General features: G+C 45.1%; 1 protein-coding gene across 2 annotated transcripts in view; it reads right to left on the bottom strand.

The window, feature by feature from the left end:
• Positions 1-9,629, bottom strand: part of LOC139407397 (thrombospondin-1-like) — a 20,547-nt gene extending 10,918 nt beyond the window's left edge. For both annotated transcript variants that reach the window (XM_071151145.1, XM_071151144.1), the window contains exons 1-13: positions 9,446-9,629; positions 9,175-9,258; positions 8,376-8,935; positions 8,012-8,087; positions 6,802-6,894; positions 6,148-6,257; positions 5,802-5,927; positions 3,968-4,064; positions 2,370-2,543; positions 1,906-2,082; positions 1,418-1,591; positions 517-797; positions 1-137 (exon numbers count right to left, since the gene is read on the bottom strand). The exon at positions 1-137 is cut by the window's left edge and continues 82 nt beyond it. In XM_071151145.1, the coding sequence (XP_071007246.1) occupies positions 1-137; positions 517-797; positions 1,418-1,591; positions 1,906-2,082; positions 2,370-2,543; positions 3,968-4,064; positions 5,802-5,927; positions 6,148-6,257; positions 6,802-6,894; positions 8,012-8,087; positions 8,376-8,935; positions 9,175-9,238 (2,069 nt within the window). In that variant the 5' untranslated portion in view covers positions 9,239-9,258; positions 9,446-9,629. The remainder of the gene's footprint in view (positions 138-516; positions 798-1,417; positions 1,592-1,905; positions 2,083-2,369; positions 2,544-3,967; positions 4,065-5,801; positions 5,928-6,147; positions 6,258-6,801; positions 6,895-8,011; positions 8,088-8,375; positions 8,936-9,174; positions 9,259-9,445) is intronic.
• Positions 9,630-27,500: the final 17,871 nt, after the last annotated feature.

Here is a 27,500-nt window from a genome sequence, read left to right as displayed (position 1 = left end):
ATGTGTCCATTTCCAGCATAGCCAGGCTTACACTCACAACGGTACATGGGGTCGGCAAATTGTCCCAGGTAGTTACAGCGGGCGTTCTTGTTGCATTCGTGGCTCCCATCCAGGCAGGGGTTACGTGGTGTACACACCTGGAGGGGGAGGAAGTGAAGAATTGATCAGACGAGGCAGGAAATGGATAACCTCCCAGCCTTTGTTTAGAGGACAACAATTGGCAGTATGATCGGGACAGAGAAAAGCATAGCTTTTTCAAGGAATCTATGATCTTGTAAATTCTAAATTCTAAATTCCTAATTCTAAATTCCTAATTCTAAATTCTAAATTCCTAATTCTAAATTCTAAATTCTAAATTCCTAATTCTAAATTCTAAATTCTAAATTCCTAAATCTAAATTCAAAATTCCTAATTCTAAATTCTAAATTCCTAATTCTAAATTCCTAATTCTAAATCAGCTGACACCAGAGGTACGGTCTAAGAGGACAATCATCACAACACTTTACCAGTACTAACCTGTTTCTTGGCGGTGGCCTCCTCCACTCCCCTGCCGAAGGGCTGAGGTCCAGAGTAGCGTGCAGGACAGGGCAGACAGTTGTAACCAGGGTCAGTGTTCTCACAGCGGTGGACTCCGTTGAACACGAAGCAAGCGTCAGGAACCTCTTTGCACTCATCAATGTCCTTGCACTTGATGCCATCACCAGAGTAAGCAGAGGGGCATTTTCCACACCTCCATGTTCCATCAGGGAAGCTGGTGCACTTGGTCCCAGGGAAGCAAGGGTTGGACAGACAGCCATCTGAGGAGAGAGACACGAGCTTGTAAGTACTGTGTACTGACTGCTTTAAGTACTAGTGTTAAGTTATACGTGTAAAACAAAGTGTTTTATAAGCCCTAAAATCATTAAAAGCTTTAAAAGTAATAGTTTTAAAAGTGTTATTTTCACCTTAAAACGGTCTAAAACCTAACATTTGTGTAATCATTCACAGTACTTAAGTTTTAAGAAACATTGTATGCGTCTGAAATGGCACCCTATGCCCTATATAGTGCACTACTACCCTATAGGCCCTGGTCAAAAGTAGTGCACTACTATCCTATAGGCCCTGGTCTAAAGTAGTGCACTACTATCCTATAGGCCCTGGTCAAAAGTAGTGCACTACTATACTATAGGTCCTGGTCAAAAGTAGTGCACTACTATCCTATAGGTCCTGGTCAAAAGTAGTGCACTACTACCCTATAGGCCCTGGTCTAAAGTAGTGCACTACTATCCTATAGGCCCTGGTCTAAAGTTGTGCACTACTATCCTATAGGTCCTGGTCAAAAGTAGTGCACTACTACCCTATAGGCCCTGGTCAAAAGTAGCGCACTATATAGGGAATAGGGTGTCATTTCGGACACAACCATTGTCCTGCTACTCACCGATGGGACAGGCGTTCTTGTTGCACTGCTGAGTGGCCTTGGAGTCACCCTGGCACTCCTTACCACCATATTTAGGGGCGGGGTCGTTGCAGAGGCGTTTACGTGTCTGAGCTCCTCCCCCACAGGTGGCAGAGCAGGTATCCCATAGCGACCAGGGTCCCCAGTTACCGTTGACTGAAGGGGAAGTAAAGAGACAGAGGTTTCAATACAGGTGTGACTGTGGTGCTCTTCATGATGGTAGGGCATTTTGCAATGGCATCTTTGTTTCTGCAATAGCCAACTCCTTGGTCGTTGACTTGCCAAACCAGGAACAAATACAGACTGCAATTGAGTCTAAATGACAGGGTACCACATGAAAGAGGATGTTCATTTGACTGCAAATATTTCAGGGTGTGAGGTGCATGAAAAAGCCTTTGACTAATGTCAAATGATCACAATGACATGTGACCCAGGTCTTGTTCTAAAAAACCTTGACTAATGGTACTTACTTGGGCAGGGTGACTTGGTGCACTTCTCAGTCTGTCTTCCCTCTCCTTGGCAGTCCTTGCCTTCCAGCTGGGGTGTGGGGGAGTTGCAGAGGCGGATACGGGTGATGACACCCGCCCCACAGGTGACCGAGCAGGATGACCAGGGGGACCAGTGGCTCCAGGCACCGTCCTGCTTGACTGGAGGGTCACAGGAGCAGAGGTTAGGGGTCAGGGGTCAATGAGACGCTTGGTTATGGGTCAATGTTAAATCAAAACAGGTTAAGAGAAGTTTAAAGTTAAACGGCGTTGTTGCTGTGTGGAGTCACAGCTGGCTGATCTGCAGCTGAATGCTTAGATGTGGTCCATCGTTTCTGTCACCATCAATACAAGTTGGCGATAAAAGTATGTGAAACAAGTTTCTATGTGACAATTGATGAATGTGATTTGGTCGGTAGATTTGAATGTGTATAGAATACTGAACTCACAGCGTTTGTCACACTCCTGAAGGTAGCAGTCCCTGGTTTGGACCGAGGTTCCCTCGCAGTTGTTGTTGATGCGGTCGCAGGAGCGGCCTCTCTGCTGAATTCCCCGCCCACAAGACACGGAACAGTGGGTCCATTCAGACCACAGGGACCATCCATCCTCCGCATAGTCACTCGCTATGGAGAGAGAGAGAGAAGGGGAGGAAGAGAGGGAGAAAGAGAGAGAAGGAGGGAGAGAAGGGAGGGAGGAAGGGAGGAAGAGAGGGAGAGAGAGAGAGGGGGGAGGGAGAGAGGAGAGGGAGAGGGAGAGAGGGAGACAATGAGAGAGCTTATTGGACTGCAGAGACCACAAGCCCCCCCCCACCCCACCCTTTGCAGTAAATTGGGGTTAAAAGCTCTTAAGGTTATTAGAACTCCGGTCTAATGTACGTGATTTAGCCCTGGGATGAGTGTATGTGTTTGTGTGTGCCTGTGTGTGTGTGTGTGTGTGTCGCCTGTGCATGTCTGTGTGTGTGTGTGTGCCTGTGTGTGTGCCTGTGTGTGTGTGTGTGTGTGTGTGTGTGTGTGTGTGTGTCGCCTGTGCATGTGTGTGCCTGTGTGTGTGTGTGTGTGTCGCCTGTGCATGTCTGTGTCCATGTGTGTGTGTGTGCCTGTGTGTTGGTAGAGTTAAAGAGACGGACTCCCCTGGGAGTTCAGGAGAGTTAGAGAGGCCAAAGGGAAGTCGGTAAAAATGGGAAAGTCCGTCTAAGAAGCTGAATGCACAGTGATCCCCATTGACTGCTGTTACTTGTAAAAAGGAAACCAGGGACCATGTCATAACGTTGTCCAAGGTACTGATGAGTGTGGTTGTCTGCCTTTCTTTAGGTTTTAGGGGCCACTGCGGCCCAGCCCTCTTAGGTATGTGGAAAATGTCTAGGATGCATTTGGTAAACAGAGAAATTTTCCATCCCACTTAAACCAATTTGTCCCAATTATAGCCATTACAAGCCGAAGATTAAAGATGTTTTGGGTGGATGTTTTTCGTGTCTTCATTAAACACACTGTGTAAACATTCACTGTGCAGGGTGGGAAAAGTATGTGAACCCTTGGATTTAATAACTGGTTGACCCTCCTTCGGCAGCAATAATCTCAACCAAACGTTTTCTGTGGTTGCTGATCAGACCTGCACAATGGTCAGGAGGACATTTGGACCATTCCTCTATACAGTGTTCTGACACATAACAGCATTTTCATACAATAACAAGCTAGGAGATTTAAATCACCCTTAAAATGAATTTGTTTTTCTTGAATAGAAACTTTTACGCCGAGAAAATGTTTGGTGGCTTCATACTTTATTTGGCAAATAGAATCCGAGTAGATGGCAGTAAATGGAGTGCCATATAAATGACCTGTTTGTCTTAAAGACATTAAAGGACAACTCAGGCTATCAATGGCTTTAGAATAGAATAAACCTCTGGTTCGTAATACTGTATATAGACTTCCTTGAACCTGAGGTGAACCTTTGTTTGTGCAGGTATGTTACTTCTTGTATGGAGTTGGAACCACACAAATAGAACCATAGAATCAGAACCAATCATTGTAATTCTAGGGTTGGAACTCACGTGTTCCACAGCGCGGGCAGCACTCTCCATCGGGCACGGTTGCGTTGGCACACGGGATCAGGGGGCAGGAGATCTTACGGCACACGGTGGCAGAGTTCTACAAAAAAGGGGCGGAGACAAAGAATCACAAGGAATCAGGACGTTAATGACATACAGTAAGTTCCCCCTTTTCTGCACCTGGAACCAACTTGGGTCAGTACAATGAGAGCCAGAGACCCCCTGTGGACCAATCAGCACCTGCCCACTGGGTCAGGGTAGTAGGAATACGGCCAAACAGTCGGTGGAGGGTTGAACTGGGCACTGACGACCGCAAAAAATAAAACATATATCTACCAAAAGAAGGGCATTAGTTTGCCTTGATGGACAGAACATTCAATATATCTGTCTAATGAAGCATACTAACACCCTGGCCAGTTGATTCACAGATCAAGAGAGCCCATGAGCCAAGGGGATTACGAGGAGAAAGGTGATACGGCTGGCAGAGCAGATTTGCCTGCAGCAGTTTTTATTGAATACAGTAGCACTCTGTGTCTTCCTGTCTGTGGGCCACTTGTCTGAGCTAAAGCTCTGTTTTAAATATGTTGTTAATTAGAGATGAGGAGCTGCTGAGAAGAGCTGAGAGGTAATTAGAGACGAGGAGCTGCTGAGAAGAGCTGAGGAGGTAATTAGATACGAGGAGCTGCTGAGAAGAGCTGAGGAGGTAATTAGAGATGAGGAGCTGCTGAGAAGAGCTGAGGAGGTAATTAGAGATGAGGAGCTGCTGAGAAGAGCTGAGGAGGTAATTAGAGATGAGGAGCTGCTGAGAAGAGCTGAGGAGGTAATTAGAGATGAGGAGGTAATTAGAGGTGAGGAGGTAATTAGAGATGAGGAGCTGCTGAGAAGAGCTGAGGAGGTTATTAGAGACGAGGAGTTGCTGAGAAGAGCTGAGGAGGTAATTAGAGATGAGGAGGTAATTAGAGATGAGGAGCTGCTGAGAAGAGCTGAGAGGTAATTAGAGATGAGGAGGTAATTAGAGATGAGGAGCTGCTGAGAAGAGTTGAGGAGGTAATTAGAGATGAGGAGGTAATTAGAGATGAGGAGGTAATTAGAGATGAGGAGGTAATTAGAGATGAGGAGGTAATTAGAGACGAGGAGCTGCTGAGAAGAGCTGAGGAGGTAATTAGAGACGAGGAGCTGCTGAGAAGAGCTGAGGAGGTAATTAGAGACGAGGAGCTGCTGAGAAGAGCTGAGGAGGTAATTAGAGATGAGGAGCTGCTGAGAAGAGCTGAGGAGGTAATTAGAGATGAGGAGGTAATTAGAGATGAGGAGCTGCTGAGAAGAGCTGAGGAGGTAATTAGAGACGAGGAGCTGCTGAGATGAGCTGAGGAAGTAATTAGAGATGAGGAGGTAATTAGAGATGAGGAGGTAATTAGAGATGAGGAGGTAATTAGAGATGAGGAGGTGCCCTATTCTCTTTATGATGCACTACTTTTGACCAGGGCCTATAGTGGGCCTGTTCAGGCTCTGTTTGTTCACTAGAGTGGTGAGCCATGCATGGTCACTTCACTACAGCACCCACTGTTGGCTTGTTGGCTTGATGCCAGCCTCTTCCTCCAACCCAATTACTGTCCAGATGACAGACAGGTTTTGAGTAGCGAGCGGGCACTTGCTGAGTGGGGATGAGTATGTGTTTGCAAGTGCCTGTCTGAGAGTGCAAACGTAGGTGCGTGCACACAAACACACACACACACACACACACACACACACACACACACACACACGCACACACACACACACACACACACACCCATAAACCCTCCCCATCCACACAAACTCTCTCGACTTTTGCCCTTACTTGACATGTGCACTCGGTACAGTCGTCAACGGTCCACTCGGCCTTGTTCTTGTGGACGATGCCGTTGTGCAGACAGACTCCACTGTGGATCCCAACTCTGTTCATCAAAAACTTGTTCTCGTCCGTCTGAAGGAGACAGGAAGGAAGGAAGCATACACTCCTATATGAATACTGGATGAGAAAGGGTTTCAAATGCAGACACTGTTTCACTCTTCAGTTGTCAATAGCCCAAGTGGTTTGAAAAAGAGATCATGCGACAGACAGACAGACAGACAGACAGACAGACAGACAGACAGACAGACAGACAGACAGACATCTGGTTCAGGAGTCAGGTGTGTTTCCTCACCACTTTGCGTAGCTCATTGGACAGCTCCTTCACCACCACTCCCAGCCCCTTCAATTCCTTGAACATGCCAGCCAGGTCCTCGCAGGAGAACCCACAGATCATCTGCAGGTCTGGAGGGAGGGAAAACACAGAGATATATGGAGATATGTGAATTCTATGGGAAATACAGTTTCACTATCAATGTACATGAAGGCTTCCAGACTAATGTTCAACTCCCTAAAGCTACAGACAACTGCTGACAGTAGAATAGAATAGAATAATTTACTTTCTTCTAATACTTCTATGCTTCTATGCTGTTCCATACTGTTCTATTCTATGCTGTTATATTCTATGCTGTTCTATTCTATTATATGCTGTTCTATTCTATTCTATGCTGTTCTGTTCTATTCTATGCTGTTCTATTCTAGTCTATGCTGTTCTATTCTATGCTGTTCTATTCTATTCTATGCTGTCCTATTCTATGCTGTTATATTCTATTCTATGCTGTTATATTCTATTCTATGCTGTTTTGTTCTATTCTGTATATGGAACCCTTTTCGGGAGAGTTTAACAGGGTTTATACAGGGTTTATACAGGGTTTGTACAGGGTTTATACAGGGTTTATACAGGGTTTATACAGGGTTCATAACAATAAGCAGCAGCAGTTGTGTTTACCTTTAGTTTTGTGGCCAGTGTAGTCCGTCCTAATGGCAGGGCTGGACCCATTGATGGTGTCGTCGATAAGGACGATCTCATCAGTAAGAACAGCTGAGGGAGGGAGGGAGATGAGGGGGAGAAGGAGGAAGGGAGAGCGAAAGAGAGAGGGAGGGAGGGAGAGGGATGGAGGGAGGGGGAAGGAGGGGGAGGGGATAGAAGGGAGAGGGGAGAGGGAGGGAGAGTGGAAAGAAAGGAAGCGAGGGGGGGAGGGAGACAGGGGAAAAGGAGTGAGACAGAGTAGGGTGGGAGAAAGAGGGAGGAAGAGGGAGGAAGAGGGAGGAAGAGGGAGGAAGAGGGAGGAAGGGAGAAACAAAAAGAGAGACTGTTTAGAGCAATGTAAACTGTAATGGCAGTACCCACTAGACCACAGCAGACCACAGCAGACCACAGCAGACCACAGCAGACCACAGCAGACCACAGCAGACCACAACAGACCACAGCAGACCACAGCAGACCACAACAGACCACAGCAGACCACAGCAGACCACAGTAGACCACAGCAGACCACAGCCGACCACAGCAGACCACAGCGGACCACAGCGGACCACAACAGACCACAACAGACCACAGCAGACCACAACAGACCACAACAGACCACAGCAGACCACAGCAGACCACAACAGACCACAGCAGACCACAACAGACCACAACAGACCACAGCAGACCACAACAGACCACAGCAGACCACAACAGACCACAGCAGACCGCAGCAGACCACAGCAGACCACAGCAGACCACAACAGACCACAGCAGACCACAGCAGACCACAGCAGACCACAACAGACCACAACAGACCACAGCAGACCACAACAGACCACAACAGACACACTGTCCCCAGGGCTCATTGGTGATATAAGGGTGGATGATATGTAACTACACTCAGTTGAGTGAATACAGAACATTACAGCCTCATACTATCTTGGATCACAATGAAGTTAATGAGTTAATGTGCCCAGCCCTGAGGAGGCATTGAAGTGCTTGTAAACTTCAGCTTTCCAATGGCAACATAAACGTGAATTTGTTAGCAACTTTCCCATGACAGTCAATAACTCGGCTCTTAAACAATCACACGCATGTCTTATAGAATGCTTGGTAGCTTTAGAATAACAACCAGTGGCGCATGGGTAAACACGCAAATATGCTTTCTGTTCATGATTAGGCTACTTACAGTTTTGACATCCCTTGTTGCGCAGAATCGCGTCCAAAGTGGTTCCAAAGACGAAGCGCACGTTTTGGAGCACCCCCTGCGAGAATCAAAGGCCATTTTAGCTCGAGTATTGCAGTCACTGTCATTCGACATTTACGCAACAAATATAGGACTTTATGGATCATACAAGGATTTCCGATATGGTGTACCGTATCCATTTTATGGATGGGTCTATAGGTTTTATTTACATCATTTTTTATGAATTTAAGTGTCACACAATACTAAATTCAACACTTACTAACATCTAAAATAACTCGATCACTTATATCATCTGTATCCATTATGTGTAATGCCGTGCGTCATGTGCTCTGCGCACTCCACTTACCATGAACCGGTCCTTCACCGCTCCCTTCCCGATCCTGAGGCGCGCTGTGGCGGGAGTCTCCTGAGTGAGGATGCTCTGGATGGGAGCGTCCAGTTCCGCCGTGTTCACCTCCTCACAGCCAACATACAGCTGCGCCCGGTCCTCCTGCACGAACAGCGTAATATTCTTCCAGTGGCCCGTCGCCAAGTCCACATCTTCTATCGAGACCACCTGTTGTTTATTAACGGTGGAGAAAACCACATCCAGGGTGTTCGCTTTTCCATTCGAGACAATCTCGAACACGGCTCCTGATCCGTCCCGCTTCTCCACGGTCAAGAGGGAGCCCCTGGTCCGCTTAAACTGCTTGAAGTTAAGCAGGAGGAGGAAGCCCCTCTCGGCATGGATGGAATCGATGAGGTCCCTGAAGGAGCTCTCGGGGAGCTCGGGGATCAGGTCCGGGTTGAGGATCTTGTAGGCGGGACTGTATGGGTCGTCTCCCTTCACTAGGGTCACTCCGTGGTTCTTCTTGGAGACTTGGACCAGCTCGAACAGGTCGTACACGCTATTGTCGTCTCGGTTCTCTGTGGGAGGGACATGGGAATGAGTGGGAGCAATTAGTCTTTATCTGCATGTCTTTGGAATTGATTATTTTTGTTGTGCGGAATGAAGTCTAACGTTTGTCCAACGCAATCAATAAATTAAAGGGATAATATATATATATCTTTTTTTTTTAAAGTTTTAAGTTCATGGAGTTTTAAGTTGAAGCGTTAGAAACTCCGTTAATTCTAGACAAACATACAGTATCAGACAAGCATCTCACCTGCAACCCGTACGCTCTCGCAGGTCAAAAGCATCAACAGCAGAAATATTCCTGTCAACTTCATGATGAAATTCTGTTTTTTCCCTATGAAAAACAGCAAATAAAGTCAACCACTTTCACAAAAATTCATATTTACACATAACATTTAAATATAATAATAAACAATAATCCAAACGCATATTATTATTTACTATAATAAGACAATATTATAAAAATATGTATTGATATAGGCTGGATTCGTTGAAAGAAAATCGAAATATTGTTAACCCACCTGTTGAATGAAAACAGCAGAGAGAAACAGTCAAATCCAAATAGAAATGGAAATCCAATAATAATCCACAAGATAAAAACAATTTCTTGTTAATTTCTAATGGAAAGGAGTCCGATATAAGATGCAGAAAGTACGTTTCTTCTGTTGCTTTAATTGAACGGCAAAATCTTCTCTCTGGTATCTGAAGCTAAGAACCTAACTGTAAGCCAGGGGACAAAGTACTATTTAAATAGTTTCATGACATTCCTAAGAACGCGTCTCGCCCAATCAGATGGTGGAAGGGAAAAGGGATGAGCTTATGGTCTTACCTCACAGCAAGTAGAGCCGCTGGAGCGCACTGAGTCCCATTCAGACGCGCACAAGGGGAGAGGGGAGATAGAAAAAAACGCGCCACATTCCAGAGGCCGAATTCCATGACCGGATCCATACCTTTATTAGACCATCATTTCCGGTTATTGGTTTACTCATCAGTTTGAAATGTTCTCGGAAAAAAATAAAATAATAATAATAATCTTCTCTATCTTTAAACCTTTTTGCTCATGTTTGATTAAGTTTATGCTTAATTCTTACACTTGCTTATCAATAGTGGTCTCACCAAAATAGGTAACTGATTATCAGTGTTATTTTCTTATGGAGAAAGTTGGATTCATATGGAAATGTGAATCAATTCCTAGAGCGAAAATATGGTCTTATTTATTCACCAGACTGGCTTCAGGAATTTGCGAGAGGATGCTCAGTCAGTCAATTGGGAAAAAAATGTTTTATTCCCTGCTGCTGTTCCAAGTTTGTCCGCTAGAAGCCGTTGTGAGTTCACTAGAGAGGCGCCGAGGCCTGTGCTGCAATCATATGAATGAGAGAACGACTGGATTTGTGATTCAATTCACACACACACACAGATGTGCTGTACTATTGACGTTTGAATATGAATTGAATGCACGTATATGAGGTTATTTTAAGATGGCACCACCTTTTTAACAATTCATATATTACAATCATATTCCATGTGACCAGTGCTGGTGAGGTATGACCTACATGTAGTTCAACTAGCAATTAAACTACATTTTACAGTAGCTTGGTGGTAGTTGAACTAAATTCAAATCTAAGTAGTGTTATCAGTATTTAATGATTTTTCTGCCATGTAGGGGTGTAGCTAACTACTGGAACTACACACTACTTTTTATGCAACAAATAATATACTATTTATAACTTTTTCGGCATCAGACAGGCCTAATTCTCCCTTGAAATATAGTTTTTGTGTTTAATAGGCTAAATTACATTTTATATTAACATATGAGCCCAAAGTGATGTGTTTTCTAGCAATTTGTGATCATTGGCATTTCAGATGTACATATTAACTACTTATTCAAAGTAACTTTAGTTCAGTAAACTATATTTTCCTTGAGGGTAGCTGTGGTGTATCTTAATGTAATCCAGTGTAAAGTCATTGGTAGCTTGGTAAACAATTTTTTTCAGAGTAGCTTCCCCAAAACTGCATGTGACCTACGACCTAAATGCATTTGTGATTGTTCTGGACATAGTAATATATAGGATCTCTGTGGTTCTGGACATAGTAATATATAGGATCTCTGTGGTTCTGGACATAGTAATGTATAGGATCTTTGTGGTTCTGGACATAGTAATATATAGGATCTCTGTGGTTCTGGACATAGTAATATATAGGATCTTTGTGGTTCTGGACATAGTAATATATAGGATCTCTGTGGTTCTGGACATAGTAATATATAGGATCTTTGTGGTTCTGGACATAGTAATATATAGGATCTCTGTGGTTCTGGACATAGTAATGAAAAAGATCTCTGTGGTTCTGGACATAGTAATATATAGGATATCTGTGGTTCTGGACATAGTAATGAAAATGATCTTTGTGGTTCTGGACATAGTAATGTATAGGATCTCTGTGGTTCTGGACATAGTAATATATAGGATCTTTGTGGTTCTGGACATAGTAATATATAGGATCTCTGTGGTTCTCGACATAGTAATATATAGGATCTCTGTGGTTCTGGACATAGTAATGTATAGGATCTCTGTGGTTCTGGACATAGTAATGTATAGGATCTCTGTGGTTCTGGACATAGTAATATAAAGGATCTTTGTGGTTCTGGACATAGTAATATATAGGATCTCTGTGGTTCTGGACATAGTAATATATAGGATCTCTGTGGTTCTGGACATAGTAATATATAGGATCTCTGTGGTTCTGGACATAGTAATATATAGGATCTCTGTGGTTCTGGACATAGTAATGTATAGGATCTCTGTGGTTCTGGACATAGTAATATATAGGATCTCTGTGGTTCTGGATATAGTAATATATAGGATCTCTGTGGTTCTGGACATAGTAGTATATAGGATCTCTGTGGTTCTGGACATAGTAATATATAGGATCTCTGTGGTTCTGGACATAGTAATATATAGGCTCTTTGTGGTTCTGGACATAGTAATATATAGGATCTCTGTGGTTCTGGACATAGTAATATATAGGATCTCTGTGGTTCTGGACATAGTAATGAAAATGATATTTGTGGTTCTGGACATAGTAATGTATAGGATCTTTGTGGTTCTGGACATAGTAATATATAGGATCTCTGTGGTTCTGGACATAGTAATATAAAGGATCTATGTGGTTCTGGACATAGTAATATATAGGATCTCTGTGGTTCTGGACATAGTAATGTATAGGATCTCTGTGGTTCTGGATATAGTAATATAAATGATCTCTGTGGTTCTGGACATAGTAATATATAGGATCTCTGTGCTTCTGGACATAGTAATATATAGGATCTCTGTGGTTCTGGACATAGTAATATATAGGATCTTTGTGGTTCTGGACATAGTAATATATAGGATCTCTGTGGTTCTGGACATAGTAATATAAAGGATCTCTGTGGTTCTGGACATAGTAATGAAAATTATATTTGTGGTTCTGGACATAGTAATGTATAGGATCTCTGTGGTTCTGGACATAGTAATGAAAAGGATCTTTGTGGTTCTGGACATAGTAATGTATAGGATCTCTGTGGTTCTGGACATAGTAATATATAGGATCTCTGTGGTTCTGGACATAGTAATATAAAGGATCTCTGTGGTTCTGGACATAGTAATGAAAAGGATTTTTGTGGTTCTGGACATAGTAATGTATAGGATCTCTGTGGTTCTGGACATAGTAATATATAGGATCTTTGTGGTTCTGGACATAGTAATATATAGGATCTCTGTGGTTCTCGACATAGTAATATATAGGATCTCTGTAGTTCTGGACATAGTAATATATAGGATCTCTGTGGTTCTGGGACCATCTTCTTATACGGCAAATAATGAGACAACTATTCTGCCCTACAAAAGGCAAAAAGCAATAACTACGAATTTGGTAAAACAAATCTTTGATCTGTTGTAATGGCCAGGTACATTATCTGATTAATGTGGGATTTAGTTTCCTGACACAAGAACAAGCCAGTTGATCAGAATATATAATGGAGTATCAGAAATTGCAGTCTGTCTTGATTGAAACATATTTGAAGTCAAATTTTGCTGTAAAAAAAATGCCGTAGTTACTGCATTATGGCTTTGAAAGGCAGTATAGTTTTGTTGCTGTTACGGTGCGTGAATGAGGACCCAAAAGCGAATCAACTTAAACAGAGCTTCTTTAATTACCAAACATAGGTAGGCTCAGATGGACCGGCAGATTCCGACAGGACAGGACAAGGTTACAGCAAACATGACGACAGTCTGGTTCAGGCATGAATGACACAAACAAACAAGAATCCGACAAGGACAGGAGCAGAAACAGAGAGAGATATAGGGACCTAATCAGAGGGAAAAAAGGGAACAGGTGGGGAACGGGGTGAATGGGTAGTTAGAGGAGACAAGGGACAGCTGGGGGAAAGCGGGGGAGAAAAGGTAACCTAACACGACCAGCAGAGGGAGACAGGGTGAAGGGAAAGGACAGAGACAAGACAACATGACAGTACATGACAGTACCCCCCCACTCACCGAGCGCCTCCTGGCGCACTCGAGGAGGAAACCTGGCGGCAACGGAGGAAATCATCAATCAGCGCACGGTCCAGCACGTCCCGAGAGGGAACCCAACTCCTCTCCTCAGGACCGTACCCCTCCCAGTCAACTAGGTACTGATGACCACGGCCCCGAGGACGCATGTCCAAGATTTTACGGACCCTGTAGATAGGTGCGCCCTCGACAAGGATGGGGGGGGGGGGGGGAAGACGAGCGGGGGCGCGAAGAACGGGCTTAACACAGGAGACATGGAAGACCGGGTGGACGCGACGAAGATATCGCGGAAGAAGAAGTCGCACTGCGACAGGATTAATGACCTGAGAGATACGGAATGGACCAATGAACCGCGGGGTCAACTTGCGAGAAGCCGTCTTAAGGGGAAGGTTCTGAGTGGAGAGCCAAACTCTCTGACCGCGACAATATCTAGGGCTCTTAGTTCTACGCTTATTAGCAGCTCTCACAGTCTGCGCCCTATAACGGCAAAGTGCAGACCTGACCCTCTTCCAGGTGCGCTCGCAACGTTGGACAAAAGCCTGAGCGGAGGGGACGCTGGACTCGGCGAACTGAGATGAGAACAACGGAGGCTGGTACCCGAGGCTACTCTGAAAAGGAGATAGCCCGGTCGCAGACGAAGGAAGCGAGTTGTGGGCGTATTCTGCCCAGGGGAGCTGTTCTGACCAAGACGCAGGGTTGCGAAAAGAAAGACTGCGTAAGATGCGACCAATAGTCTGATTGGCCCGTTCTGCTTGACCGTTAGACTGGGGGTGAAAGCCGGAAGAGAGACTGACGGAAGCCCCAATCAAACGGCAAAACTCCCTCCAAAATTGAGACGTGAATTGCGGACCTCTGTCCGAAACGACGTCTGACGGAAGGCCATGAATTCTGAAAACATTCTCGATGATGATTTGTGCCGTCTCTTTAGCAGAAGGAAGCTTAGCAAGGGGAATGAAATGAGCCGCCTTAGAGAACCTATCGACAACCGTAAGAATAACAGTCTTCCCCGCTGACGAAGGCAGTCCGGTGACAAAATCTAAGGCGATGTGAGACCACGGTCGAGAGGGAATAGGAAGCGGCCTGAGACGGCCGGCAGGAGGAGAGTTACCGGACTTAGTCTGCGCGCAGACCGAACAAGCAGCCACGAAACGACGCGTGTCATGCTCCCGGGTGGGCCACCAGAAACGCTGGCGAATGGAAGCAAGCGTACCCCGAACGCCAGGGTGGCCGGCTAACTTGGCAGAGTGAGCCCACTGAAGAACGGCCAGACGAGTAGGAACGGGAACGAAAAGAAGGTTCCTAGGACAAGCGCGCGGCGACGGAGTTTGAGTGAGTGCTTGCTTTACCTGCCTCTCAATTCCCCAGACAGTCAACCCGACAACACGCCCCTCAGGGAGAATCCCCTCGGGGTCAGTGGAGGCTACTGAAGAACTGAAGAGACGAGACAAAGCATCAGGCTTGGTGTTCTTAGAGCCCGGACGATAAGAAATCACGAACTCGAAACGAGCGAAAAACAGCGCCCAACGCGCCTGACGCGCATTAAGTCGTTTGGCAGAACGGATGTACTCAAGGTTCCTATGGTCAGTCCAAACGACAAAAGGAACGGTCGCCCCCTCCAACCACTGTCGCCATTCGCCTAGGGCTAACCGGATGGCGAGCAGTTCGCGGTTACCCACATCATAGTTACGTTCCGACGGCGACAGGCGATGAGAAAAATACGCGCATGGGTGGACCTTGTCGTCAGAGAGGGAGCGCTGAGAAAGGATGGCTCCCACTCCCACCTCTGACGCGTCAACCTCGACAACGAACTGTCTAGAGACGTCAGGTGTAACAAGGATAGGAGCGGATGTAAAACGATTCTTGAGGAGATCAAAAGCTCCCTGGGCGGAAACGGACCACTTAAAGCACGTCTTGACAGAAGTAAGGGCTGTGAGAGGAGCTGCCACCTGACCGAAATTACGGATGAAACGACGATAGAAGTTCGCGAAGCCGAGAAAGCGCTGCAGCTCGACGCGTGACTTAGGGACGGGCCAATCAATGACAGCTTGGACCTTAGCGGGATCCATCTTAATGCCTTCAGCGGAAATAACAGAACCGAGAAATGTGACGGAGGAGGCATGAAAAGTGCACTTCTCAGCCTTCACAAAAAGACAATTCTCTAAAAGGCGCTGGAGGACACGTCGAACGTGCTGAACATGAATCTGGAGTGACGGTGAAAAAATCAGGATATCGTCAAGGTAAACGAAAACAAAGATGTTCAGCATGTCTCTCAGGACATCATTGACTAATGCCTGAAAGACAGCTGGAGCGTTAGCGAGGCCGAAAGGAAGAACCCGGTATTCAAAGTGCCCTAACGGAGTGTTAAACGCCGTCTTCCACTCGTCCCCCTCCCTGATGCGCACGAGATGGTAAGCGTTACGAAGGTCCAACTTAGTGAAAAACCTGGCTCCCTGCAGGATCTCGAAGGCTGAAGACATAAGAGGAAGCGGATAACGATTCTTCACTGTTATGTCATTCAGCCCTCGATAATCTATGCAGGGGCGCAGAGACCCGTCCTTCTTCTTGACAAAAAAAAACCCCGCTCCGGCGGGAGAGGAGGAGGGGACTATGGTACCGGCGTCAAGAGCTACAGACAAATAATCTTCGAGAGCCTTACGTTCGGGAGCCGACAGAGAGTATAGTCTACCCCGGGGGGGGGTGGTTCCCGGAAGGAGATCAATACTACAATCATACGACCGGTGTGGAGGAAGAGAGGTGGCCCTGGACCGACTGAACACCGTGCGCAGATCGTGATATTCCTCCGGCACCCCTGTCAAATCACCAGGCTCCTCCTGTGAAGAAGAGACAGAGGAAACAGGAGGGATAGCAGACATTAAACATTTCACATGACAAGAGACGTTCCAGGAGAGGATAGAATTACTAGACCAATTAATGGAAGGATTATGACAAACTAGCCAGGGATGGCCCAAAACAACAGGTGTAAAAGGTGAACGAAAAATTAAAAAAGAAATGGTTTCACTATGATTACCAGAAACAGTGAGGGTTAAAGGTAGCGTCTCACGCTGAATCCTGGGGAGAGGACTACCATCCAGGGCGAACAAGGCCGTGGGCTCCTTTAACTGTCTGAGAGGAATGTCATGTTCCCGAGCCCAGGTCTCGTCCATAAAACAGCCCTCCGCCCCAGAGTCTATTAAGGCACTGCAGGAAGCTGACGAACCGGTCCAGCGTAGATGGACCGACAAGGTAGTGCAGGATCTTGAAGGAGAGACAGGAGTAGTAGCGCTCACCAGTAGCCCTCCGCTTACTGACGAGCTCTGGCCTTTTACTGGACATGAAGTGACAAAATGACCAGCGGAACCGCAATAGAGACAGAGGCGGTTGGTGATTCTCCGTTCCCTCTCCTCAGTCGAGATGCGGATACCTCCCAGCTGCATGGGCTCAGCACCCGAGCCGGCAGAGGAAGATGGTAGTGATGCGGAGAGGGAGGCGACGGAGAGCGCGAGCTCCTTTCCACGAGCTCGGTGACGAAGATCAACCCGTCGCTCAATGCGAATAGCGAGTTCAATCAAGGAATCCACGCTGGAAGGAACCTCCCGGGAGAGAATCTCATCCTTTACCTCTGCGCGGAAACCCTCCAGAAGACGAGCGAGCAAGGCCGGCTCGTTCCAGCCACTGGAGACAGCAAGAGTGCGAAACTCAATAGAGTAGTCTGTTATGGATCGATTGCCTTGACATAGGGAAGACAGGGCCCTGGAAGCCTCCTCCCCAAAAACAGATCGATCAAAAACCCGTATCATCTCCTCCTTAAAGTCTTGATACTGGTTAGTACACTCAGCCCTTGCCTCCCAGATTGCCGTGCCCCACTCACGAGCCCGTCCAATAAGGAGAGATATGACGTAGGCGACACGAGCAGTGCTCCTGGAGTAAGTGTTGGGCTGGAGAGAAAACACAATATCACACTGGGTGAGGAACGAGCGGCATTCAGTGGGCTCCCCAGAGTAACACGGCGGGTTATTGATTCTGGGCTCCGGAGATTCGAAAGCCCTGGAAGTGGCCGGTGGATTGAGGTGGAGATGGTGAACCTGTTCTGTGAGGTTGGAGACTTGGGTGGCCAGGGTCTCAACGGCATGTCGAGCAGCAGACAATTCCTGCTTGTGTCTGCCTAGCATCGCTCCCTGGATCTCGACGGCTGAGTGGAGAGGATCCGAAGTCGCTGGGTCCATTCTTGGTCGGATTCTTCTGTTACGGTGCGTGAATGAGGACCCAAAAGCGAATCAACTTAAACAGAGCTTCTTTAATTACCAAACATAGGTAGGCTCAGATGGACCGGCAGATTCCGACAGGACAGGACAAGGTTACAGCAAACATGACGACAGTCTGGTTCAGGCATGAATGACACAAACAAACAAGAATCCGACAAGGACAGGAGCAGAAACAGAGAGAGATATAGGGACCTAATCAGAGGGAAAAAAGGGAACAGGTGGGGAACGGGGTGAATGGGTAGTTAGAGGAGACAAGGGACAGCTGGGGGAAAGCGGGGGAGAAAAGGTAACCTAACACGACCAGCAGAGGGAGACAGGGTGAAGGGAAAGGACAGAGACAAGACAACATGACAGTACATGACAGTTGCAGCAGACATTGGTGAGTACTCTCTAATCAATGCAGTTAATGTCATTCAACTCCTATAAACATTCTCTGAAAGTATAGACCGCTGGTTCAGCAATAAGGACATGATGGATATGTCTGCGTATTGATGCAGCTATGAATTATCATTGACTATGACACATCTGGGTCAGACAGATGATGTGGTCAGTAGGAAGGTCTGGGTCAGACAGATCATGTGGTCAGTAGGAAGGTCTGGGTCAGATAGATGATGTGGTTGGTAGGAAGGTCTGGGTCAGACAGATGATGTGGTCAGTAGGAAGGTCTGGGTCAGATAGATGATGTGGTTGATAGGAAGGTCTGGTTCAGACAGATGATGTGGTTGATAGGAAGGCCTGGGTCAGATAGATGATGTGGTTGATAGGAAGGTCTGGTTCAGACAGATGATGTGGTTGATAGGAAGGTCTGGTTCAGACAGATCATGTGGTCATTAGGAAGGTCTGGGTCAGACAGTTCATGTGGTCAGTAGGAAGGTACCATAGTATAAACATTTGATGGGAAGAGGATCTCTGTCTAGCATCAAGTTCAGCAGACGTAACATCCCTGGGAGTTTCACAATCACAGCAAGACGATACAGCAAGACGATACAGCAAGACGATACAGCGGGATACAGCAAGAGGATACAGCAAGACGATACAGCAAGACGATACAGCAAGACGATACAGCAAGGTGATACAGCAAGACGATACAGCAAGACGATACAGCAAGACAATACAGCAAGACGATACAGCAAGGTGATATAGCAAGGTGATACAGCAAGACGATACAGCAAGACGATACAGCAAGGTGATACAGCAAGGGGATACAGCAAGACGATACAGCAAGACGATACAGCAAGACGATACAGCAAGGTGATACAGCAAGACGATACAGCAAGACGATACAGCAAGGTGATACAGCAAGGGGATACAGCAAGACGATACAGCAAGACGATACAGCAAGACGATACAGCAAGGTGATACAGCAAGACGATACAGCAAGACGATACAGCAAGGGGATACAGCAAGATGATACAGCAAGGTGATACAGCAAGACGATACAGCAAGGTGATACAGCAAGACGATACAGCAAGGTGATACAGCAAGACGATACAGCAAGGGGATACAGCAAGGCGATACTGCAAGGGGATATAGCAACGGGATATAGGCAAGGGGATATAGCAAGGGGATATAGCAAGAGGATATAGCAAGGGGATACAGCAAGGGGATACCGCAAGGTGATACAGCAAGGTGATACAGCAAGATGATACAGCAAGTGGATACAGCAAGACGATACAGCAAGTGGATACAGTAAGGGGATACTGCTGGAGTGTGTGTGTGTGTGTGTGTGTGTGTGTGTGTGTGTGTGTGTGTGTGTGTGTGCGTGTGTGTGTGTGTGTGTGTGCGTGCATGCGTGCGTGCGTGCGTGCGTGCGTGTGTGTGTGTGTGTGTGTGTGTAAGTGCTGTGTCTGTGTGTGGCATCCTCACTAGCTCTCCTCCACCAGACGTCTCTCTAAAGTCTTGGCTAAAGTTATGTTTTGATCCAGCGTCCAACGTCCAGCTCAGCTATCAAAAATACCAGCAGGAGAATGTGGCTTTTATTTTTGTTTCTTAATATAACTGCTATTAAAGATTCCCATAGTCATCTGGAGATCTGGAGTTAGTGGTGAAAGGGTGATGACTATCCCAGCAGTGTGTCTGTTCTGCTGGACCTGGAGTTCTTCTTCTGTCCCTACTGCCGCTGCCTCTCTCTCTTCCTCTCTTCTCCTTGCCAACATCAAATAATATCCCCTTGTATATCCAGAAATAAATTGTTAAACAGAGAGAGACAGAGTGCTAGGTAACAAGTTCTCCTACAGACAGTGTTTTGACTAACTGGGAATGAGGAGGGTGGGGGGGCAGATAGGGGAGACAGAAAGAGAGAGAAAGCTAGAGAAAGAGTGAGATAGAGCGAGAGATGGGACGTTAGCTGTTAGCTGACTGTCAGGCAGTGGCTGCTACCTGGAACGATAAAAGGTTGTTCAATTGTCCCCATAGGAGAAGCCTATGAAAACAAATATTTATTTAATAGAATGTTGAAGGCTCTCCTTGGAATCCTTTCACCACTAAACGGTTTGAAGTATAACCTTTTTCACCACCAAAGGGTTCTACCTGGAACTAAAAGGGTTCTCCTATGGGGACAAATGAAGATCATTTTTTTTCCTAAGAGTCCCGCCACCTGTCAGAGAAGCAAACATAGATCACACTGATACAGTCAGGTACAAGGTGAAACACTGTGATTGAATCATTTGCACAATTCGCTCAAAAACAACTTTTGTTCTTGCCGTCTCTAGTCTGATGATCTAAATCAGGTCTAATGACGTAAAGAACAGTTGTTCCACGTTGATGTATTTGTTCCACATTGAGGTAATTGTTCCATACTGAGGTAATTGTTCCACATTGAGATAATTGTTCCATAATGAGGTAATTGTTCCACATTGAGGTAATTCTTCCACATTGAGGTAATTGTTCCATAATGAGGTAATTGTTCCATAATGAGGTAATTGTTCCACATTGAGGTAATTGTTCCACATTGAGGTAATTGTTCCATAATGAGGTAATTGTTCCACATTGAGGTAATTGTTCCATACTGAGGTAATTGTTCCACATTGAGGTATTTGTTCCATATTGAAGTAATTGTTTCATAATGAGGTAATTGTTCCAGATTGTCAGAAGGTGAGTGTAGCTGGTGCATGAAGCTAGGCGCAGGAGAGCAAAATGAGTGAGCAACGTATTTTACTAAAAAAATAAAGGCACAAGGTTTCCAAATACACTTCACCAAAAACAACGACGGTAAATGTTATGCACGGGTGAACACAGCACCCGTCGAAATACAAGCCAACGTGAACCGAACTGAACATAGTAATAATCACGCACAACAAACATGGGGGAAATAGAGGGTTAAATACATGAATATGTAATTGGGTAATGAAAACCAGGTGTGTAGAAAATAAAGACAAAACCAATGGAAAATGAAAGATGGATCAGCGATGGCTAGAAGACCGGTGACGTCGACTGCCGGACGCCGCCCGAACAAGGAGAGGGACCGACTTCGGCGGAAGTCGTGACACACAATGAGGTAATTGTTCCAATTTGAGGTAATTGTTCCACATTGAGGTAATTGTTCCATAATGAGGTAATTGTTCCATAATGAGGTAATTGTTCCATATTGAGGTAATTGTTCCACATTGAGGTAATTGTTCCATAATGAGGTAATTGTTCCATAATGGGGTAATTGTTCCATAATGAGGTAATTGTTCCACATTGAGGTAATTGTTCCAATTTGAGGTAATTGTTCCATATTGAGGTAATTGTTCCATAATGAGGTAATTGATCCACAATGAGGTAATTGTTCCATATTGAGGTAATTGTTCCACATTGAGGTAATTGTTCCAATTTGAGGTAATTGTTCCATATTGAGGTATTGTTCCATAATGAGGTAATTGTTCCATAATGAGGTAATTGTTCCACAATGAGGTAATTGTTCCACATTGAGGTAATTGTTCCATATTGAGGTAATTGTTCCACATTGAGGTAATTGTTCCAATTTGAGGTAATTGTTCCATATTGAGGTAATCTTCCATAATGAGGTAATTGTTCCACATTGAGGTAATTGTTCCATAATGAGGTAATTGTTCCATAATGAGGTAATTGTTCCATAATGAGGTAATTGTTCCATAATGAGATAATTGTTCCACATTGAGGTAATTGTTCCATAATGAGGTAATTGTTCCATATTGAGGAAATTGTTCCACATTGAGGTAATTGTTCCATAATGAGGTAATTGTTCCATAATGAGGTAATTTATCTGTTTTAAGGTATTTTTATGTTTTACGGTCTAGTGAGGGCTCTAGAGTTATGGTGAGGTAGGCGATTGGGTTCCACTCCTTCAGCCCTAGGGTCCTACTGTCAGGGGTCCTAGGGTCAGGGGTTATAGGTGTCTCTCCAGTTAGCCTGTTTACTGCCTGAGGGAGTACTGGGGATTAGTTTAGGGTACTGTATGTGATCCAGTATTATATGTGTAACGTGTGTGTGTGGCGGTCTGGGAACCAGCTTTGTCACATAGAGTCAACGTCATCAGGTTTCTATTCAAAAGTGTGAGTCATCAAATAAGGTTGAGATCAGGTGTTTTCTGAGAGGGACCTGCTAGAAGAGGTGTCACCACCACACACTGTGGAAGGACCTCCAGGGGTGTTAGGCTGTGCCCACTGATAGTAGCCCAGCCCGGGCATGTGAGTGCAGGGAATCAGAGACAGCTAAGCCCGCCTGGCGGCACTAATCACCTATTCCCTTCCTCCTACGTACGATACGGGAGAACCAGTAGCGGGGGAAGCTCAGTGGAAAAAGGACGTGTTGATTCTCCAAACGGCTGACTTACCTGACAGACGACAGAAGAAAGAACCTCTTGGGACAAACACAAATTCACAACCGCCATCGGAAATGAGATCTCCACCAACGTATAGTTAAGACGGTGACACACGCGTGATTTACGTTGCAGTTAAAAGTTACTCACTTTGTTTTCCCTATTCCTGTGAAGAAGAAGAGTTGTGTTATCCTTTTAGTTATGTGGGCATGGTGGAGAAGAGAAGATATTTCAATAGAGAACTTTGTTCTATGTAAAAAATAAAAATAAATCCTGCTCTCTTCTCTATTCCACCTTTCCGCTTTAGAGCAACAGGCAAAATACTTGGTCCCCTCACAATACACACACACACGCACACGCACACACACACACACACACACACACACACACACACACACACACACACACACACACACACACACACACACACACACACACACACACACACACACACACACACACACACACACACACACACACACACACTCCCATCCCCCTAAGCGTGCAAAACAGTGATGCAAGTTGGGATAAAGACCATCTAATGTAGGTCCTGTTGTCCTGGAGTTCAGACTGACCTCTAACCCCTATATTCAATTCAAAAGGGGCTTTATTGGCATGGGAAACATGTTAATTATTAACATCGCCGAAGTAAGTGAAATAGATAATAAACAAACGGGAAATAAACAATAAAAAAATCAACTGTCATTTTGAACAAAAAAAGGAACACACAAAAGTGGGAAATACTGTGTCTCTAATATTGTCAGGAGGTTAGGAAGTGCAGCTCAGGTTCCACCTCATTTTGTGGGCAGTGTGCACATAGCCTGTCTTCTCTTGAAAGCCAGGTCACACATGCACTCCCTCCCTCCCTCCCTCCCTCCCTCCCTCCCTCCCTCCCTCCCTCCCTCCCTCCCTCCCTCCCTCCCTCCCTCCCTCCCTCCCTCCCTCCCTCCCTCCCTCCCTCCCTCCCAGGTGACTAACTCTGCCGTGCCCTCTGTCTCCTTTCCTCTGAAGTAAGGATTCACAGCAGGCCATGACCTGATCCTGTGCTGGCAGAGAGAGAACCCACTCCTCTCTACCCTGGAGTGTAATGGGTCATACATACCTATCAGCAGGCCCTGAACTGACCCTGTGCTGGCAGAGAGAGAACCCACTCCTCTCTGGAGGGTAATGATCATACATACCTATCAGCAGGACCTGAACTGACCCTGTGCTGGCAGAGAGAGAACCCACTCCTCTCTGGAGGGTAATGATCATACATACCTATCAGCAGGCCCTGAACTGACCCTGTGCTGGCAGAGAGAGAACCCACTCCTCTCTGGAGGGTAATGGGTCATACATACCTATCAGCAGGCCCTGAACTGACCCTGTGCTGGCAGAGAGAGAACCCACTCCTCTCTGGAGGGTAATGATCATACATACCTATCAGCAGGACCTGAACTGACCCTGTGCTGGCAGAGAGAGAACCCACTCCTCTCTGGAGGGTAATGATCATACATACCTATCAGCAGGCCCTGAACTGACCCTGTGCTGGCAGAGAGAGAACCCACTCCTCTCTGGAGGGTAATGGGTCATACATACCTATCAGCATGGCCATCCTCCTTTACGCTCCATTTAGGTTACAGATCTGGGTTCAAATCATATGTCTTATTTTCGAAAAACCTTTGAATGTTTATTTGAGCCCGAGCCGGAGTGCCAGATGCGTAGTGTTTTCACTTTTGGGACTGCTCTATTGGTTCCATCGCACCAGGGAAGCTCAATCAAGCACAGGTAAAGAATTTGAAAGAAACCAAATACTGTTTAGGTATTAGTGTACCTAAGGTTTGATTACAAACTTTGTTTGACTTGTTTGGAAAAGTTTATTAGTAACGTTTGGGATTCATTTTGTATGCATTTTGATGGAGTGAAACTGGATGGATTATTGACTGAAGCGCGCCTGCTAAACTGAGTTTTTATGTATATATAGAAGGACATTATCGAACCAAAGGACCATTTGTGATGTAACTGGGACCTTTTGGAGTGCAAACATAAGAAGATCATCAAAGGTAAGGCATTTATTATATCACTATTTCTGACTTTCGTGTCGCACCTGCCTGGTTGAAATATGTTTTTCATGGTTTTGTATGCGGGGCGCTGTCCTCAGATAATCGCATGGTGTGCTTTCGCCGTAAAGCCTTTTTGAAATCTGACACAGAAGTTGAAGGTATTATCTAAGCGAGTTTTATAGATAGTCAGTATATGAATATCATCTGTTACTAGCAAGTTATCGATTTCATGAAACTTGTTTTTTAGGCCATATACAGTGGGCAGAACAAGTATTTAATACACTGCCGGTTTTGCAGGTTTTCCTACTTACAAAGCATGTAGAGGTCTGTAATTGTTATCATAGGTACACTTCAACTGTGAGAGACGGAATCTAAAACAAAAATCCAGAAAATCACATTGTATGATTTTTGATCAGTGGTTTGATACTATAGGAGAGTTTTGATCAGTGGTTTGATACTAGAAGAGAGGTTTGATCAGTGGTTTGATGCTAGAGGAGATGTTTGATCAGTGGTTTGATACTAGAGGAGAGGTTTGATCAGTGGTTTGATACTAGAGGAGAGGTTTGATTAGTGTTTTGATACTAGAGGAGAGTTTTGATCAGTGGTTTGATGCTAGAGGAGATGTTTGATCAGTGGTTTGATACTAGAGGAGAGGTTTGATCAGTGGTTTGATACTATATGAGAGTTTTGATCAGTGTTTTGATACTAGAGGAGAGGTTTGATCAGTGGTTTGATACTAGAGGTGAGGTTTGATCAGTGGTTTGTTTCTAGAGGAGATGTTTGATCAGTGGTTTGATACTAGAGGAGAGGTTTGATCAGTGTTTTGATACTAGAGGAGAGGTTTGATCAGTGGTTTGATACTAGAGGAGAGGTTTGATCAGTGGTTTGATGCTATAGGAGATGTTTGATCAGTGATTTGATACTAGAGGAGAGGTTTGATCAGTGTTTTGATACTAGAGGAGAGAGGAGAGATTTGATCAGTGGTTTGATACTATAGGACAGGTTTGATCAGTGGTTTGATACTAGAGGAGAGGTTTGATCAGTGGTTTGATACTATAGGACAGGTTTGATCAGTGGTTTGATACTAGAGGAGAGGTTTGATCAGTGTTTTGATGCTAGAGGAGAGAGGAGAGGTTTGATCAGTGTTTTGATACTAGAGGAGAGGTTTGATCAGTGTTTTGATACTAGAGGAGAGGTTTGATCAGTGGTTTGTTTCTAGAGGAGATGTTTGATCAGTGGTTTGATGCTAGAGGAGATAGGAGAGGTTTGATCAGTGGTTTGATACTATATGAGAGGTTTGATCAGTGGTTTGATACTAGAGGAGATGTTTGATCAGTGTTTTGATGCTAGAGGAGATGTTTGATCAGTGTTTTGATACTAGAGGAGAGGTTTGATCAGTGGTTTGATACTCGAGGAGAGGTTTGATCAGTGGTTTGATACTAGAGGAGAGGTTTGATCAGTGTTTTGATACTAGAGTAGAGAGGAGAGTTTTGATCAGTGTTTTGATGCTAGAGGAGAGGAGAAAGGTTTGTCATCACTTGGCATTTTCACATCTCTACAAGTCAAGGCAGAGAATTGGATTTAAATGGTCTGTTGGGCATTATGTTCATGACTGATGAATGATGTTTCTCACTTATGTAATAAAAGGATGTGTCTGCTCTAGCGTGACTTGGTTCACTGCCACTGACACATATCTGACAGAACTTACAACTTTCAGACATACTGTGGTCCTACAAGGGGTTAGAATGACTCCTATTGACAGACAGACAGTAACCTTGGTTTTGATGACACTATCTATCTTGACAATTACAGACAGAAACCGAGAGCTCTGGTCATCTCGCATTTCTGCTTGCACGCAACGCAACGCAACGCAAACACACACACACACACACACACACACACACACACACACACACACACACACACACACACACACACACACACACACACACACACACACACACACACATACACACACGCACACACACACACACACACACACACACACACACACACACACACACACACACACACACACACACACACACACACACCCATCTCCCCTTAGCGTGCAAGACAGTGATCAAAGTTGGGATAAAGTACATCTACTGTAGACCCTGTTCTCCTAAAGTTCTTAGTCATGAGATCTCAATGAATCTATATCTGTCCCTTCAGGGCCCAGATGTTCAATGAGTGTGAGGATTCTACAGTGAGTACGTCACCAGCCGACCATCATCAATTGTCTATATTTTCCCTGTTTCACCCTCTAGGCATCATGTCTCACTCTCCAGTTTGTCGTGACCTCTGTAATGACCTTCTATGGCCTGCTATAGTCCCCGTCAGACGCTCACAGACACGTGGCACAGCCACTCTGTTGCTAAGAGTCACCCTATTTCCTATGTAGTGCACTACTTTTCTGACCGGGGCCAATAGGGAATAGGGTGCCATTTGGGATGCAGGCAGAGCGGGATGTGAAGTTACAGTACCTTCGGGAAGTATTTAGACCCCTTGTATTTTTCCACATGTTGTTGTGTTACAGCCTGACTTTAATATGGATTAAATTGAGATGGGGGTTTGTGTCACTGGCCTACACAAAATACGCCATTTTGTCAAAGTGTAATTATGTTTTTAGAACTGATTACAAATTAAAAGCTGAAATGTCTTGAGTAAATAAGTATTCTACCCCTTTGTTATGGCAAGCTTAAATAAGTTCATTAGTCAAAATGTACTTTACAAGTTACATAATAAGTTGCATGGACTTACTCTGTGTGCAACAATAGTTTTTAACATGATTTCTGAATCTCTGTAGCCCACACATACGTATAATTATATGTATGGCTCTTGAGTCGAGCAGTGAATTCCAATCATAGATTCAATTCATTCATTCCAATGCCCCACAAAGAAGGGTTCCTATTGGTAGATGGGCAAAAAAAAAAAGCAGA

The sequence above is a fragment of the Oncorhynchus clarkii genome, chromosome 4 (assembly GCF_045791955.1).
Source record: "Oncorhynchus clarkii lewisi isolate Uvic-CL-2024 chromosome 4, UVic_Ocla_1.0, whole genome shotgun sequence".
NCBI classification, from domain to species: domain Eukaryota; kingdom Metazoa; phylum Chordata; class Actinopteri; order Salmoniformes; family Salmonidae; genus Oncorhynchus; species Oncorhynchus clarkii.
Note: the sequence above shows the minus strand (reverse complement) of the source record. Positions and strands in the feature narration are given on the sequence as shown.